Raw genomic sequence first — 17,372 nt, forward strand, 5'->3', positions numbered from 1 at the left:
ACTGCTGAATCAATTTCAGCCAAACTTGTATTTTATTTTCTTGTACGTCAAGAAACATAGCCACTATGGCTAAAATGAAACATAGGGGTAAAATGCATTTCTTTGATTTTGAAGAAAATATGACAGATACAAAGAACATTTCAAAGGAAGTTTTAAGCCATTCTTTGATATATATTGAAATGCAAAAATAATCATTGATGAAAGATTTAAGCAAAAAATTACAGGTGAGCGATTCAGGCTCTTGAGAGCCTCTTGTTTTTTAAATTGTCAAAAACTAATTAGAGGTATAATTTTGATGAAATTTTTTACTGTTAAACTCATAAATATGTATAGTTTTTATACGACCGCAAAAATTAAAAATTTTTTGGTCGTATATTGGTATGACGTTGGCGTCGTCATCTGGCGTCGTCCGGCGTCGTCCGAAGACACATTGGTTTTCGCACTCTAACTTTAGTTTAAGTGAATGGATCTCCGTGAAATTTTACCATAAGGTTCAATACCACAAAAGGAAGGTTGGGATTGATTTTGGGGGTTATGGTACCAACAGTTAAGGAATTAGGGGCCAAAAAGGGGCCAAAAATAAGCATTTTTGTAACTTCCAGACATAACTTGTGTGTTAGTGTATGGATCTCTCTGACATTGTACCACAAGGTTCCATATCACAAAGGGAATGCTGGGATTGATTTTGGGGGTAATTGCCTCAAAATTTTAGGGATTAGGGGCCAAAAAAGGGGCAAAAAACAAGCATTTTTCTAGTTTCATGATAATAACTTGTGTGTGAGTGTATGGATCTTTCTGAAATTGAACTACAAGGTTCCATATCACAAAAGGGAAAGCTGGAATTGAGTTTGGGGGTAATTGCCCAAAATGTTTAGGAATAAGGGGCCAAAAAGGGGCCACAAATAGCATTTTTCTAGTTTCCAGACAATTACTTGTGTTCAAGTGTATGGATCTCTCTGAAATTGTACTGCAAGGTACCATACCAAAAAGGGAAGGCTGGGATTGATTTTGGGGGTAATTGCCTCAAAATGTTAGGAATTAGGGGCCAAAAAGGGAAAAAAAACAAGCATTTTTCTAGTTTCAGGACAATAACTTGTGTTCAAGTGCATGGATCTCTCTGAAATTGTACTGCAAGGTTCCATACCACAAAGGGAAGGCTGGGATTGAGTTTGGGGGTGATGAATCATAAGGGGTTTCAAAAAATTTGGGGGGGGGGGATTTTTTTTTTTCCTTTTTTTTCTTTTTTTCCTCTTTTTTTTCTTTTAAAATTTTCCATTTTAAGTTGGTTATTTCTGATTTATATTTAAAAGGAAATAATAATGATATGGTAGGAGATACACACTAAACAGGATGTGTAAATTATTATATAATAAGTATTGTGCAATAGCAAGAAATTTTCAATTGCACAGTATTGCACAATAGCAAGAAATCTTCCATTGCACAGTATTGCGCAATAGCAAGAAATCTTCAATTGCACAGTATTGCGCAATAGCAAGAAATATCCAATAGCACAATATTGCGCAATAGCAAGAAATTGTCAATGGTACAGTATTGCGCAATAGCAAGAAATATTCAATTGCACAGTATTGTGCAAAAGAAGATACTTCGTATAAATTGCTTATTTCTTGACCAATTTCAATGGGGTTTTATTCTTGAATTCTTTGGGTTCTTTAATGTGGTGAATCTAACCGTGTATTAAGTTTTTGGATTTTGGGCCCCGTTTTTAAATTGGTCCACATTGAGGTCCAAGGGGTCCAAAATTAAACTTTGTTTGATTTCATCAAAAATTGAATTATTTGGGTTCTTTGATATGCCGAATCTAACCGTGTATTTAGATTCTTAATTTTTGGTTCCGTTTTCAAATTGGTCTACATTAAGGTCCAAAGGGTCCAAAATTAAACTAAGTTTGATTTTAACAAAAATTGAATTCTTAGGGTTCTTTGATATGCTGAATCTAAACATTTTTTTAGATTTTTGATTATGGGCCCAGTTTTCAAGTTGATCCAAATCGGGGTCCAAAATTAAACTTTGTTTGATTTCAACAAAAATTGAATATATGGGGTTCTTTGATATGCTGAATCTAACCATGTATTTAGATTTTTGATTTTTGGGCCCCGTTATCAACTTTGTCCACATTGAGGTCAAAAGGGTCCTAAATTAAACTTTGTTTGATTTCATCAAAAATTGAATTCTTGGGGTTCTTTGATATGCTGAATCTAACCATGTATTTAGATTTTGGATATTGGACAATAATAGGTGAATGTCCAATTTAAAATTTTTAAGTTCTTAGACCACATTCATTCTGTGTCATTTAGACCACATTCATTAAGTGTCAGTAACCTATGCTGTGTCAAATATTTAATCACAATCCAAATTCAGAGCTGTATCAAGCTTGAATGTTGTGTCCATACTTGCCCCAACTGTTCAGGGTTTCGACCTCTGCGGTCGTATCAAGCTGCGCCCTGCGGAGCATTTTATTAATGGTTATTATGAAATATTTATGTTGGTTTCATTACTGAGAGATCATTATATATTATAAAAATATTGAAAATAAAGTGTATTTTTTTGTCTCTCCTTGACGGTGTCATAAAGCGAGACATAGATATGCTGTTTTTGCCGTCTGTGGCAGCGTCAACACTGTATTAGTTTCTGATTTTCTGTTATGCTAATCCTGTTTGGTGCTGTACCTTTAGTCATGGTTGATTGACTTTGAATATGTTTCAAAACTTGCATGTTTAAAGTATTGCTATTTTAATTTCAACATTTGCATCTTACTATCAAAATAACAAAAAGGCAAGACATATTTCAGTGTTTAACAGTTTATTTCCTATTTAGCTATTGCAATAAACAAATTAACAAGTACAAAAGAACAATTGATACTGAGGGAAAATATAACTTCATTGAAAGAATTTAAAAAAATTGAAAGAACTGAAAGAATAAAAAAATTCATAGATTTATATTAATGATTATCAATGATTTGCCTTGTAAAAGTCAATGACATTTATATTACATAATACATGATTATATCTTAGAAAAGGATTCATATATAATAGACGTATTTACACTTGTATGCAAATTTGTCCGTCATTACTTAAAATCACACAAGTTCCCGTAAAATTTGACATCACAATTTAAAAAATTTGACGTCATAATTAAAAAGTGATTGTTGCTTGACGTCAGAAGGTTATTCGGAGACAGATCTAAGGTCATTCGGAGACAACATTCAGCTAAATACCAAAAGTGTAAATACGTTTATTTGTCCATGATAGTTATTATTAACATGTTAATCTGTTTTGTAGATGGAAGCCAACCTGAGACAACAAATGTTATCTATGGATAGTTCATCTTCAATGTCTGAAACATCACCAATAGCACAAATCTTGTATCGACTTGTCTTCAAAGGTGTCCGGTAAGTATTTTTACTGTAAGAAAGGTGGGAATGTAGTTAGACTAGGAAAAGTTATTTTATATATACTGAACCTTGTTTGAAAAAATGGTTATAAACTATGAAAGGGTTCTTGACAATAGAAAAGTCAGCAACGTTTCGGTTGCACTTCTGTAAATATAGACAGTTCAATTTCACATAAGAACTCCTGCTAAAACTGAGCCACTTTTATTTTGAAGTTTTCGTAAAAAATGTTATCCTAAAATGAAAAGTTCATATGCACTACTAATTTTTTCAAAGGTCAAAATATAGGGCTGTGCGGCATATTTTTAACATTTATATGCTCGGAATTTTTAAGAGCTAAAACTTATTCTCAAATTCTGTACTACCCCTCCGTTCAATAATTGGGTCTTCCTCAAAATTCAATTTGTCCGCTATTCTTGTGTATTTATACTCATTACCATGTTCTGTCTCCATGACAACATAGAGATCATATCTGGGAACCAGTACATAAACAAAACAAAAGAGGCTCGGTTTTGGAAACAGCTGCATTTACAATTCGCAAAGTGCAACCTATATAGTTATATTCAGTCTTTTATGAAAAATATCAAACAAATCCTTACAATTATCTTTGCTACCTAAGAGATTTTTATCCAGCCACTAGAAGGGCCAAATTGAAGCCTTGGCTAGCAAAGATGCCTTACAATGAGACTATTTAAGAAATTATTAATGCTGAATACTTTGATTAAAGTCTGATATTAACATAAAAATTTTTGATATTTCAGTCCATTGAATGTAAATGTTGAAATTATGTTTAACCTGGAGTTCAAAGGTCGTTATGCTGAGAAGTCAGATGGTTCTCAAGTGATGTTGGACTGGTTGGCCATCAAAGACATTTTATCAGCTGGTCTAAAAATAGATAGAGATGATTGTATCATAACAGGTTTGTTTTATGTGTACAGGTTTGTTTTGTGTGGACAATAAATTCAATTTATATTATAACTATCTGGTTGATGTAAGATTTTGGACCTATAGAAAATAAATGTAACTTCTTTTTGAAGACCATTAAAGAATTTTTTCACAGGTAAATCCTGTACATGTTTTTATAAATACATTTGTATTTAAAGCAGTATACAAATGTATGATTTTAAATTTTGAAGTAATTTTCAATCCCTGGATTTTGACATAGTTGGTCAACTATTATTTCTTCTGATACTAGTAATCAAATAATAGTGACAGGAGATATTGGGGTTTTCACCTCCGTGTCCCTCAAAAGGGAATTTCCAATTTAAAAACAAAATTTGCAAGGCTCCCTTCTTCCCCTTATCCCACCACTATCTCTAGAGAAAAAAAAACTATATATATAGCTATGCCAGATCATTCAAAATGTAAAGGTATCTAAAAAGGGATAAAGATGGCTGAATATAGATGTGTATTGATACCATAAGTATGATTATCAAAACATATCATTGAAAAATTTGATAAAAGGGTTTTTCAATGCTAAGTGAATGAAATATAATTTATATGCAAATGTCATTTAGAAGCATTTTTTTCAAAACTGTGCAAAAACAAGTTTTAAGTCATTCATTCACTTCAATTTGGTATATGTAAAGGCTTAATAAAGACATGTTATGATAAAGAATATTTATACTTTTACAAACTGTAAGGCAAACATTTTTATCTTTCATCGTGATGTTTTTGTCGAGCCTGCTACTTTTGTCGCAGAAAGCTTCATATAGGGATAGTGATCAGGTGGCGGCTATGGCGGCGTTAGCTAACTTCTTAAAAGCTTTATATTTTAGAAGGTGGAAGACCTGGATGCTTCATACTTTGTATATGGATGCCTCATGTTACGAAGTTTCCGTCAATAACATGTCCAATGTCCTTGACCTCATTTGCATGGTTCGGTGACTACTTGAAAAAAAAGTTAACATTTTTTGTAATGTTAAATTCTTTCTTATTTTAAGTAGTAGGATAACTATATTTGGTATGTGCGTACCTTGCAAGGTCCTCATGCCCGTCAGATAGTTTTCACTTGACCTTGACCTCATTTCATGGATCAGTGAACAAGGTTAAGTTTTGGTGGTCAAGTCCATATCTCAGATACTATAAGCAATAGGTCAAGTATATTCGGTGTATGGAAGGACTGTAAGGTGTACATGTCTAGCTGGCAGGTGTCATTTGACCTTGACCTCATTTTCATGGTTCAGTGGTCAAAGTTAAGATTTTGAATTTTGGTCTTTTTTTCTAATACTATATGCAAAAGGTCATCTATATTTGGTGTATGGAAATATTTTATGATCTATATGTCAGTCGCGCAGGTTTTATTTCACCTTGACCTCATTTACACAGTTCATTGCTCAGTGTTAAGTTTTTGTGTTTTGGTCTGTTTTTCTTAAACTATAAGCAATAGGTCAACTGTATTTGTTGTATGGAAGAATTGTTAGCTGTACATGCCTACCTGGCATGGTTCATCTGACCTTGACCTCATTTTCATGGTTCATTGGTCAATGTTAAGTTTATGTGACAGTTGTAATAAAGCTTTATATTTAGGACTAACAACATATAATATCAATGATTAGTAAAGAAGGCGAGACATTTCAGCGTGTGCACTCTTGTTTAAAATAAACTTATGAATAAAAAAGTATTTACTATTTTACAATTACTTGTGCCTTTTTTCCAGACTTAACACCAATGACAACAATAGCTGTAAAGGATTCAACACCAAATACAACAACAGTAATGCCTAACACAACATTCTGGCAACCACATAACATGTCTTCAACAACCAAATCTGTCAACTTAATAACACCCAATACAACAACAGTTATGCCTAACACAACATTCTGGCAACCACATAACATTTCTTCAACGACCAAATCTGTCAACTTTTCAACACCCAATACAACAACAGCAATGCCGAACACAACATTCTGGCAACCACATAACATTTCTACAACCACCAAATCTGTCAACATTTCAACACCCAATACAACAACTGTTACAGCCATGCCTAACACAACATTCTGGCAACCACATAACATTTCTACAACTACATCAAGCTCTGTTCCTAATGGCACAGTGATTTTCTCTGTACAACTTTTGATGATCAATATGACCTGGATCCCTGCCTACAATGATACCAGTTCACCTGAGTATCAACTGTTAATGTTGGAAATACAACAGGTATTTATGAATACTATTCTCAATATAATGCTAGATTTTTCAATGATATTTGAAACAAAGGCAAAAATGATGGCAATTTTTACAACCACTTTGGTCATTAATACTTAAAGTCATATGAAACTTCAAATTAAAAAAAATGATGCATATGTTTTTTATAACTAAATGACTTACTTGACTTAATCCACTGCGTCCCAAGGGGGACATAGGGCGACTACAGTTTCTCTCCATTTCTTCCTGTCCATGGCTGTTTGTTTTGTTTCTTTCCAGGTCTTCCCAATTTTACTCAGCTCTGTTGTTAGTCCCCTGCGCTAGGTGTTTTTTGGCCTCCCCCTTTTTCGATGTCCTTGGGGGTTCCATTCTAGGGCTTGCTTGGTGATATTTGTGTCTTTTTTTCCAAGGGTATGCCCGATCCACTTCCACTTTCTTGTTCTTATTATCTGAGTTGTTGGCTGTTGTTTGGTTCTTCTCCATAACTCATTGTTGGATATTTTGTTTGGCCATCTGATGTTGAGGATGTTTCTCAAACATTTATTGACAAAAGTTTGGATTGATTTGATAGATGCAGCTATTTCTCTCCAGGTTTCTGATCCGTATAAGAGTATAGATTTGACATTGGTGGTAAATATCCTTAACTTTGTGCTAGTTCTTAAAGCATTACTCCTCCAAACGGGTTTAAGCATGGAAAATACCTGTTGTGCTTTCTTTTTTCTTGCCGATATGTCTTCGTCTGTGCCTCCTGCTGTACTGACAATACTTCCAAGGTAAGTGAATGGTAGTACATCTTCAACAGTAGAGTCGTCGATCTTAAGACAATCTTGCTGGTTTGTATTTAGCCTCATTGATTTAGTTTTCTGTGTGTTGATGTATAGGCCTGTTTGTTTTGCTACTGTTTCAAGACTTTTGGTCTGATGTTGTGCATCTTGGAAGCAATGGGATAGTGTACAAATGTCATCGGCAAATTCTAGGTCTTCAAGACGTGTTGTGAGAGTCCATCCAATGCCTTTCGGATCTTTGTAGGCTGATTTACCAACCCAGTCAACTACTATTAGGAAAAGGAGCGGAGAGAGAAGACAACCTTGACGTTCCCCAGTTGTAACGGGGAATAGTTCGGTCATAGTTCCACCGTGTATAACTTGACAGGAAAATTGGTAGTATAGCAGTTTTATCATTTTGATGATCTTTTGTGGAATTCCATTTGGTCTACACATGATCTTTCTTGTCTGAAGCCAGCTTGTTCATCTCTTAATATCTTATCGACTTCATTTTTCATTCTGCTAAGGATGGTACTACAGAGCAGTTTGCTTGGTATGGACAATAAAATGATACCTCTCCAGTTGTTGCAAAGTGACTTGTTACCTTTTTTGGGGATTTTCACTAAAAGTCCTTTACTCCAATCATCTGGTATTTCTTCTTCTTCCCAGATCTTATTAAGTAGTTGTAACAGGCTAAGGACAGAGGTATCATCAAAGACTTTTATAGCTTCTGGTGGTATGTTATCAATGCCGCCTGCTTTCCCATTTTTGTCGAGCCTGCGACTTTTGTCGCAGAAAGCTCGACATAGGGATAGTGATCCGGCGGTGGCGGCGTTGTATATACTTTGTATATAGATGCCTTATGTTACGAAGTTTCCGTCTGTCATATGTCCAATGTCCTTGACCTCATTTTCATGGTTCAGTGACTACTTGAAAAAAAAGTCAACATTTTTTGTAATGTTAATTTCTTTCTTATTATGAGTAATAGGATAACTATATTTAGTATGTGCGTACCTTGCACGGTCCTCATGCCCGTCAGACAATTTTCATTTGACCTCGACCTCATTTCATGGATCAGTGAACCAGGTTAAGTTTTCGTGGTCAAGTCCATATATCAGATACTATAAGCAGTAGGTCTACTATATTTGGTGTAAGGAATGATTGTAAGGTGTACATGTCTAGCTGGCAGGTGTCATCTGACCTTGACCTCATTTTCGTGGATCAGTGGTCAAAAGTTAAGTTTTTGAGTTTTGGTCTTTTTTTCTAATACTATATGCAATAGTTCAACTATATTTGGTGAATGGAAATATTATATGATCTATATGTCAGTCACACAGGTTTTATTTGACCTTGACCTCATTTTCAAGGTTCATTGCTCAGTGTTAAGTTTTTGTGTTTTGGTCTGTTTTTCTTAAACTATAAGCAATAGGTCAACTATATTTGGTGTAAGGAATGATTGTAAGGTGTACATGTCTAGCTGGCAGGTGTCATCTGACCTTGACCTCATTTTCGTGGATCAGTGGTCAAAAGTTAAGTTTTTGAGTTTTGGTCTTTTTTTCTAATACTATATGCAATAGTTCAACTATATTTGGTATATGGAAATATTATATGATCTATATGTCAGTCACGCAGGTTTTATTTGACCTTGACCTCATTTTCAAGGTTCATTGCTCAGTGTTAAGTTTTTGTGTTTTGGTCTGTTTTTCTTAAACTATAAGCAATAGGTCAACTATATTTGTTGTATGGAAGAATTGTTAGCTATATATGGCTGCCTAGCATGGTTCATCTGACCTTGACCTCATTTTCATGGTTCATTGGTCAATGTTTAGTTTACTTGGTTAATGTTAAGTTTATGTGACAGTTGTAATAAAGCTTTATATTTAGGACTATCAACATAATATCAATGATTAATAAAGAAGGCGAGACATTTCAGCGTGTGCACTCTTGTTTTAGACTTTTGATAGCTTTGGTAACTTCAGCTTTTGTTATTTTGCTGGTTTTGATGTTTAAAGTTGGACCTTTTTGTAGTTCAGGTGGATCTGTAGGTGGGGGTCGGTTAAGAACCTGCTCGAAATGCTCTTTCCATCTTTCAAGTTGTTCTTCCAGTTGAGTGAGGGTCTTGTTGTCTTTATCTTTGATAGGTGTATTTGAGGTTGGTGGTTTTCCACTTAATTGCTTTGTAATGTTGTATAGGAATTTGATGTCTCCCTTGCTACAGGCGGCTTCGGCTTCTTTGGCTAGTTGTTCCACGAAGTTCCTTTTATCTTGTTTGCAGCTTTTCTTCACCTCTTTATCTTTATTGCTATATTGTTCTTGTGTCTGTTTTTTCTGCTGTCTAGTTATAGCAGTCAGAACTTTTTCTTTCACTTGTCATCTTTCGTTGACAATTTTCCATGTATTTTCTGACATCCATTGCTTGCGGTTTTGTTGGAGATAACCGACAGTTTCTTCACACGATTGAACAATAGAATCTCTGGTCATTTCCCATGCTGTGTTGATGTTAGTTTCGTCATCATGTAGGTTTTCAAGTACACTAAATTTGTTTTGGAGCAGAATTTGATAGTCTTGAACAACTTTATGGTCTTTGAATAGATCAACATTAAACTTCTTTCTTTTAGACTTTGTTTTTTTGTTGAAAGTAGTTTTAGTTTTATCTTTGCAATGATTAGGTGGTGATCTGATGCTAAGTCGGCTCCTCTCTTGTTTCGCACATCTTGTAGAGATGACCTCCATCTTTGCGATATAGCGATATGGTCTATTTGATTTTCTGTCACTCCATTTGGCGAAACCCAAGTAACTTTGTGGCAGTTTTTATGGGGGAAAAGTGTACCACCTATTACTAAACTGTTTACAGCACAGAAATCAGCAAAGATTTCACCGTTCTCATTCATTTCACCAATTCCATTTGGTCCCATTTCTCTTTCTCTCCCTGTCCTGTCCTTACCCACTTTTGCATTGAGGTCTCCTATAACTAAATGGCTAGTTTTTATTATAAAAATTATGTGAATATACTTTTTTCTCAAGAAAATTATATAATTTGTCCAAATTAAGAAGAAATTTACTTTTTTTAATTGTTTGCATCCAGTAAACAATTCGCAGATATGTTTTCCGTATGCAGTGAACTCAGCGTGACCTTTCTCGTAAAAATCCTGTGATCGCAATACTCGTGGGTCTGTCATTGAAATAAACTATTATCTTATTGTACATGTTATAATACACGTGCTCAATATCCATGCTTCTTTGTTGATTGTTTACTAAAGTGACAATCGGTAAACTTAGTAACGGCTTCAAAACACGACAATTAATTAGCTGCCATATTTTCACATCATAACAGACAGAGAGAAATTATTTTTTGACGATTATACGATATGGATGCGTAAAAAATGATAAAATCGTGCACAGAAGACTAAGTTTATGATATATACATGCATTGGTTCAAGAATTGGATAAACACTATTTTTCACCAGTCACTCGTTTCATATGACTTTAAAAAGTAATGATAGGAATCCCTTAAATACTGCACAGTACAACAATACCGCATAATCCACTGACTCCACCAAAAACACCCAAAGATTAACAACAACAAACAATACATGGTAAAGAAGCCTGACTTCTTCCCATAATAAAACCCAAATAGTGTATATACCAATTATAGCTAATATCCTAATGCTTGTAGATTATACTTAAGTTGGCTTCTGCTTGCTTTGTATAAACGCTTGCACAAGCAATGGAATTAAGATTGACATCTGCAAACAATATAGATTGGGCGGAGTTTAACCTTACTAACATTGTCTTGTTATGTTTACATGTACAATTGGGTGTTCCTAACCTCCAGGATAGCATCCAATCAAATTTAAGTACAATGTATACAGGTTTAACTCCTCCTATTTATATCCCCGCTTTAAAAAAGTGGAGGTATACTGTTTTACCTCTGTCTGTCCGTCCATCCATCTGTCCTTCCGTCCGTCCATCCATCCGTCCCATGAATATTTTTCGTCGCATCTTTCTCAGGAACTACATTACAAAGATTTCTGAAATTTGGTTTCAGGGTTTATATAAGTAAGTTACACCGTGTGATGCGTTTTCAGATTCATCACTTAACAACTTCCTGTTTACCGAACACTTGTATTATTTTACACATGATAGCCAAGTTGAAAATTTTCGTCACATTTTTCTCAGGAACTACTTGACAAGGATTTCTGAAATTTGGTTTCAGGGCAGGGCTTCCAAAACGGTCATATATTCCGGACTTGACCGAAACTTTCATAAAAAGACCGGCTGCTCTCAGCCTCAAACGGTCAAATAGAATTGGTGTGCCACATTTTGTTATTCAAGGCATTTTCATGAAACGGTCATTTCAATTTTTACCAACTATCGATCGATAAAAATGTCCGTTTGGGGCTTTGGGCATGTCCGTTTTGGGCATTTTAGTTTATAATTGTGGCAATCTATTTCACAAAGATATTTCGGTCATAATTGGGTTTAATAAAACAGAAGCAGCATATTTCAGATACTTTGAAGTGTCTCAGTTAGTCTAATCCTCTGGGTACATAAATGTACGGCTTGGTCTTTAGCTTGTGTACATCAATAAAAAGTAGAAAAAACACGTTTTCTTTTATTTAAATAACAACAAGCTGTCAAACAATTATCCCTTCAATAAGTTATATTGAAGCCATAAATCATTCACTGATTACAGGTTTGTTACCTTTGATGAGGTGTCCTTAGCTTATCTTTATCAATAGAATTAATGATGCATAACAATGTACATAAAGGTAATCCGGTAAACGAGGTCAAACATGTAAGCGTGTATGGAACAACATCCTATTTAATTACGCTTTATAGATATTATTTTAAATGAGCATTCAGTTTTAAAAGTATCCTGATATTTAAAAGTTATTCTTCAAATAAGGATATTTATAAATGAATAAGTATGATATATATTATTTTATTTAACACTGTACATCGTGTTAAATACTGGGGTACTCTCAAGGGGAAAATTTACTAAAATATATAGGAAAAACCAATGGACAAATTTCAGTCAATAAATGATTTAACTAAGTTAAATGGTGCCGTGATCACTTCTAAATTATATCCAGAGAACAATGCCTGCTCCGAATTTATTCAGACAATTTCCGATGTTATAGAGAAAGAGGTGATGTCCGACGTAAAGTTAAGTCCCGCCGTGGGAATTATGATCGACTAAGGTGTAGTCTAGGTATTGACGCTTTAGATCAACTTATGAGGATAAGCTTAGTAGGTGTAGATGTTAAAGACTTTGACCCTGTTCCTGCTATCCGCAAATGGCAATCCGTTCGTAACCGCCATGTTTATCAGAACAATGCATTTAGCAAGCTCATGAATGTAAAATCTTTAATTAGACTAAATGAACTCTAATCTTGTGCTGTGATCTGTGCTTCTTTTCAATGTGCTCATTGTAATATTTATTGCGTGTGTTTGTCAGCATTGTGCTCTTCTGACATTTTATTGTTGTTATATGCTTACATAAAATATCATGTTGTTATTCATTAAATTATTTATCAACTGAGTATGTTTTTATTTATTCCTTATTTTCTAAATCAGGTTGGGAAATTGTACAAAGAAAAATGTTATCACTGTTCAGTAGATTTTACACGGTTTAAAACAATATCCTTCATCGGGCCTCCTCAATGTTATCTATAAATACCGCATCAGTTGTAAAAGTCACGTGGTCAGGTAATCAATACACAAAAAGAAAAGTATCACGTGTATTGATGATCAAGTTGTACTGCAATTATAGCCAACATCAACAGTTTCAAATAAGATGGCCTTAATTTACAAAGTGTTAAGTACTCACAGAGAGAAGATAGATTATATAAACAGAAACAAAAACATGAGAACAGTCAGGTACTGAAGCTGATTGATGCAATGATGGTTACTGTATTACGATACACAGAAAAATGACACAATACCGAGGATAATATTTTATTTATTTTTAGAATGAAGAAAACAAAACAGTTATAAATAATTTTATTGCATATAACACTACTAATTATTTAGACACATATATCAATTTATGCATCCTCTCAGTTACATTTAAGTATCCAGCTGATCATTGACCGTCAAAAATATTTCTTTGAAAAATGTCCGGCTGTCGTCAGGAAATTTTGGAAGCCCTGTTTCAGGGTTTATATAAGTCAGCTTTACCATGTAATGCGTTTTCAGATTCATCACTCAACAACTTCCTGTAAGTGTTTACCAAAATATTATGGCGGGGGTATCATCAGTGAGCAGTAGCTCACAGTTTTACTTGTTTTTTATACTCTTCCTGTCATGCCACAGAATGTAAACAGAAAATTATTCTTTCTCTTTATATTCCTCTGTCAATGAAATTTGTTCCACCTAACAGAAGTTCCATTGGAAACTTTGTTATAAACAATGTCATAATATCTGTTCCTGTTGGAACAAATATTCTATACCATTTATTCTGTTAGGAACATATACTGTTATATTTATTCCAATGGAAATTATATTCCAGAATGTTTTTTCCATTTGGAACTTATATTATGAAGGAACTTCTATTTCTTGACACCTCCTTTGTAAAGGTGCACACTATCTTTAGCTGATTTTTTGTTTAAGTTGAGGGTTTATAAAAATCTTTAAAAAAAGTTTGGAGTTGATGCGATTCCATCAATTTCTGTTTGTTGATTTGTCTCTTTCTATCGATTTACAAGATTTGAACATCAGTAAACAACCAGTACTGTAGCCATATGTATCTTATTTTTTTGTATTATTCAATTTGTACCTGGGTTAACATTAAAGTAACAGTTCAAATTCAAAGTTGTTTAATTTTATCATATCTAGTTGCACAATCATATTAGTCCTCTTGTCAGAAAAAAACAATTAAATATTTTGCAGTGAATACAGTGGCAATGTTATGATAATGTTTGACCTAGTGTTTAAAGCTCGTTACGCTATGATGACAGATGGTTCTATGATGACGATGGATAGCAAGATGGTGGGAAATATTTTATCCGATGTAATTAACGTAGACCTAAGTCATATACATATTAAAGGTTAGTGCATCTTAATTTCACAAAAGTTTTACTACCGGCACTGTTTTCGTATCTATGAATTTTTCTGTTGCTGAGATTCGGTGAATCTTTAGTTAACATTTTTGTACCTGGCAGTTTTCTAGCTATCATTTTAATGCAGAAGGTTGCAGTTGATAGACAGTTTCTCGATCATGTTTATAGATAAAAAATCGATATATTTGAATAAATTAATGTGTTTTTGCTAGATTTAATGTATTTTTGGGAGTTGATATTACTGATCTGCATTAATTGAAAAACTTTAGAAACAAAAATGTGCTATTTTGCATAGGGGTGTATAAAAAGGGTTAGCCGGGAGAAGTGCCCTCCATTATGGGCTAGTTGGGACTCTGTCTGACATTGTTTACGGCCTTTTTAATTTTTTGATCCAGTTCATATATACATTGTATCAGGTTAACTTTTGTCCATGCAAGAACAGAATAAAGGGCAAAATAAAACAAAAAAGAATAAAGAAAAATAGTCAAAAAATTCAAGAATAGTATTAAAATGTAAAGAATAGTGAATATTGGGCAAAATTGTCTAAAAATTAAAGAATAAAGAATGAGGGACCGCCCATCCAGACCCTGAACATGCATCTCATTATTTTTGTTGTGTAAATGAGTACTCTTTACAATTTTTTTAATGTGTCCATTTTCCTAGTCTGTTGAGATGCCACAACCATTGATAGAAAAAACAGCAAATACAAAAATCAGAAGGTGGAGTATAATTGCCAATAAGACAACTCTCCACCAGAGACCAAATGATATAGTAGTTAACAGCTATAGGTCACCGTACAGTCTTCAAGAATGAGCAAAACCCATACTGCATAGTCAGCTTTGAAAGGACCTGAAATGACAAATTAAATGTAAAACAATTCATACGAATAAACTAACGACCTGATTTATGTAAAAAAAAAAACAATGAACTAAATACAAATATGATATACAGCAAATACAACAACCACTAAATTACAAGGTCCTGACTTGGAACAGTCACATACAAAATGTGGCAATTAAACATGTTAGCTGGCGCCCACCCTCCCCCTAACTTGGGACAGCAGTGTTACAGTACAACATATGAACAAACTATAAAAATCAATTGATAAGGGCTTAACTCATCAGATCACAAAAACACAGACAGGAAGTGGCCGGGTATTTATATATCCTTACAACAAAACAGACATTAAGTACAGATCTGAGAGTACTCACAGTTACATGTGTACTGACAGCTAGTTCAAAGCCAATAACAACTAATACAAAAATCATGTTATTTAAGACTAAAGTATCAATCAGCACACATCCAAACCTTATTTGATAAGCAACTTCAAGGGGGGGAGGGTATGGTTTTTTTTCTTAGTCAGAATTTTTTTTTTTGCGCAAAGCACGAACAAATTTATTTAGTTTTTTGACACGATCAATCAGATTATTTTTTTCAAAATTTAACACTATAAGGTATGGGGAGAATTAGCATTCAGAATAAATTTTTTTTGTCATCTGCTTGACCAGAATATTTTTTTTCATCAAATTGGGGATCAGAATATTTTTTTAGAAAAAAACCATAACCCCCCCCCCCCCCCCCCTGGAAGTTAAATGGTCGTTCCCTTATGATAAATTTTATAAAGTAGCTGACCCCCACCAAAGTGTCATATTTAAATTCATTTTATAAAGACTCATCAAAATTTCTTTATCTATATCTTATGCTGAAAAATTTCTGTAGTATGTTGAATTTTTCCAGATTTGTTTCGAGCCTGCAACTTTTGTCGCAGAAAGCTCGACATAGGGATAGTGATCCGGCGGCGGCGGCGTTAGCTTACTTCTTAAAAGCTTTATATTTTAGAAGGTGGAAGATCTGGATGCTTCATACTTTGTATATGGATGCCTCATGTTACGAAGTTTTCGTCAGTCACATGTCCAATGTCCTTGACCTCATTTTCATGGTTCAGTGACTACTTGAAAAAAAAGTTAAGATTTTTTGTAATGTTAAATTCTCTCTTATTATAAGTAATAGGATAACTATATTTGGTATGTGCGTACCTAACAAGGTCTTCATGCCCGTCAGACAGTTTTCATTTGACCTCGACCTCATTTCATGGATCAGTGAACAAGGTTAAGTTTTGGTGGTCAAGTCCATATCTGAGATACTATAAGCAATAGGTCTCGTATATTCGGTGTATGGAAGGACTGTAAGGTGAACATGTCCAACTGGCAGGTGTCATCTGACCTTGACCTCATTTTCATGGTTCAGTGGTTATAGTTAAGTTTTTGTGTTTTGGTCTGTTTTTCTTATACTGTATGCAATAGGTCTACTACATTTGGTGTATGGAATGATTGTAAGGTGTACATGTCTAGCTGGCAGGTGTCATCTGACCTTGACCTCATTTTCATGGTTCAGTGGTCAAAGTTAAGTTTTTGAGTTTTGGTCTTTTTTTCTAATACTGTATGCAATAGGTCTTCTATATTTGGTGTATGGAATGATTGTAAGGTGTACATGTCTAGCTGGCAGGTGTCATCTGACCTTGACCTCATTTTCATGGTTCAGTGGTCAAAGTTAAATTTTTGAGTTTTGGTCTTTTTTTCTAATACTGTATACAATAGTTCAACTATATTTGGTGTATGGAAATATTTTATGATCTAAATGTCAGTCACGCAGGTTTTATGTGACCTTGACCTCATTTTCAAGGTTCATTGCTCAGTGTTAAGTTTTTGTGTTTTGGTCTGTTTTTCTTAAACTATAAGCAATAGGTCAACTATATTTGTTGTATGGAAGAATTGGTAGCTGTACATGCCTGCCTAGCATGGTTCATCTGACCTTGACCTCATTTTCATGGTTCATTGGTCAATGTTTAGTTTACTTGGTTAATGTTAAGTTTATGTGACAGTTGTAATATTAAGCTTTATATTTAGGACTATCAACATAATTTCAATGATTAGTAAAGAAGGCGAGACATTTCAGTGTGTGCACTCTTGTTAGAAGATTAGTTTG

General features: G+C 34.2%; 2 protein-coding genes across 4 annotated transcripts in view; both read left to right on the plus strand.

Moving 5' to 3' along the window:
- LOC127723899 (uncharacterized) overlaps positions 1-6,883 on the plus strand; it is a 64,423-nt gene extending 57,540 nt beyond the window's left edge. Inside the window, exons 8-11 of the mRNA XM_052230615.1 lie at positions 3,300-3,409; positions 4,171-4,328; positions 6,069-6,571; positions 6,839-6,883. Of these exons, the coding sequence (XP_052086575.1) occupies positions 3,300-3,409; positions 4,171-4,328; positions 6,069-6,571; positions 6,839-6,883 (816 nt within the window). The remainder of the gene's footprint in view (positions 1-3,299; positions 3,410-4,170; positions 4,329-6,068; positions 6,572-6,838) is intronic.
- Positions 6,884-14,220: 7,337 nt separating this feature from the next.
- LOC127723375 (MAM and LDL-receptor class A domain-containing protein 2-like) overlaps positions 14,221-17,372 on the plus strand; it is a 210,865-nt gene continuing 207,713 nt past the window's right edge. For all 3 annotated transcript variants that reach the window (XR_007992046.1, XR_007992047.1, XM_052229951.1), the window contains exon 1: positions 14,221-14,375. Coding sequence is in view for 1 of the 3 variants with exons in the window: in XM_052229951.1 (XP_052085911.1) it covers positions 14,237-14,375 (139 nt within the window). In the remaining 2 variants the exon portion in view is untranslated. The remainder of the gene's footprint in view (positions 14,376-17,372) is intronic.

This window comes from Mytilus californianus, unplaced genomic scaffold (genome assembly GCF_021869535.1).
Source record: "Mytilus californianus isolate M0D057914Y unplaced genomic scaffold, xbMytCali1.0.p SCAF_13, whole genome shotgun sequence".
NCBI classification, from domain to species: domain Eukaryota; kingdom Metazoa; phylum Mollusca; class Bivalvia; order Mytilida; family Mytilidae; genus Mytilus; species Mytilus californianus.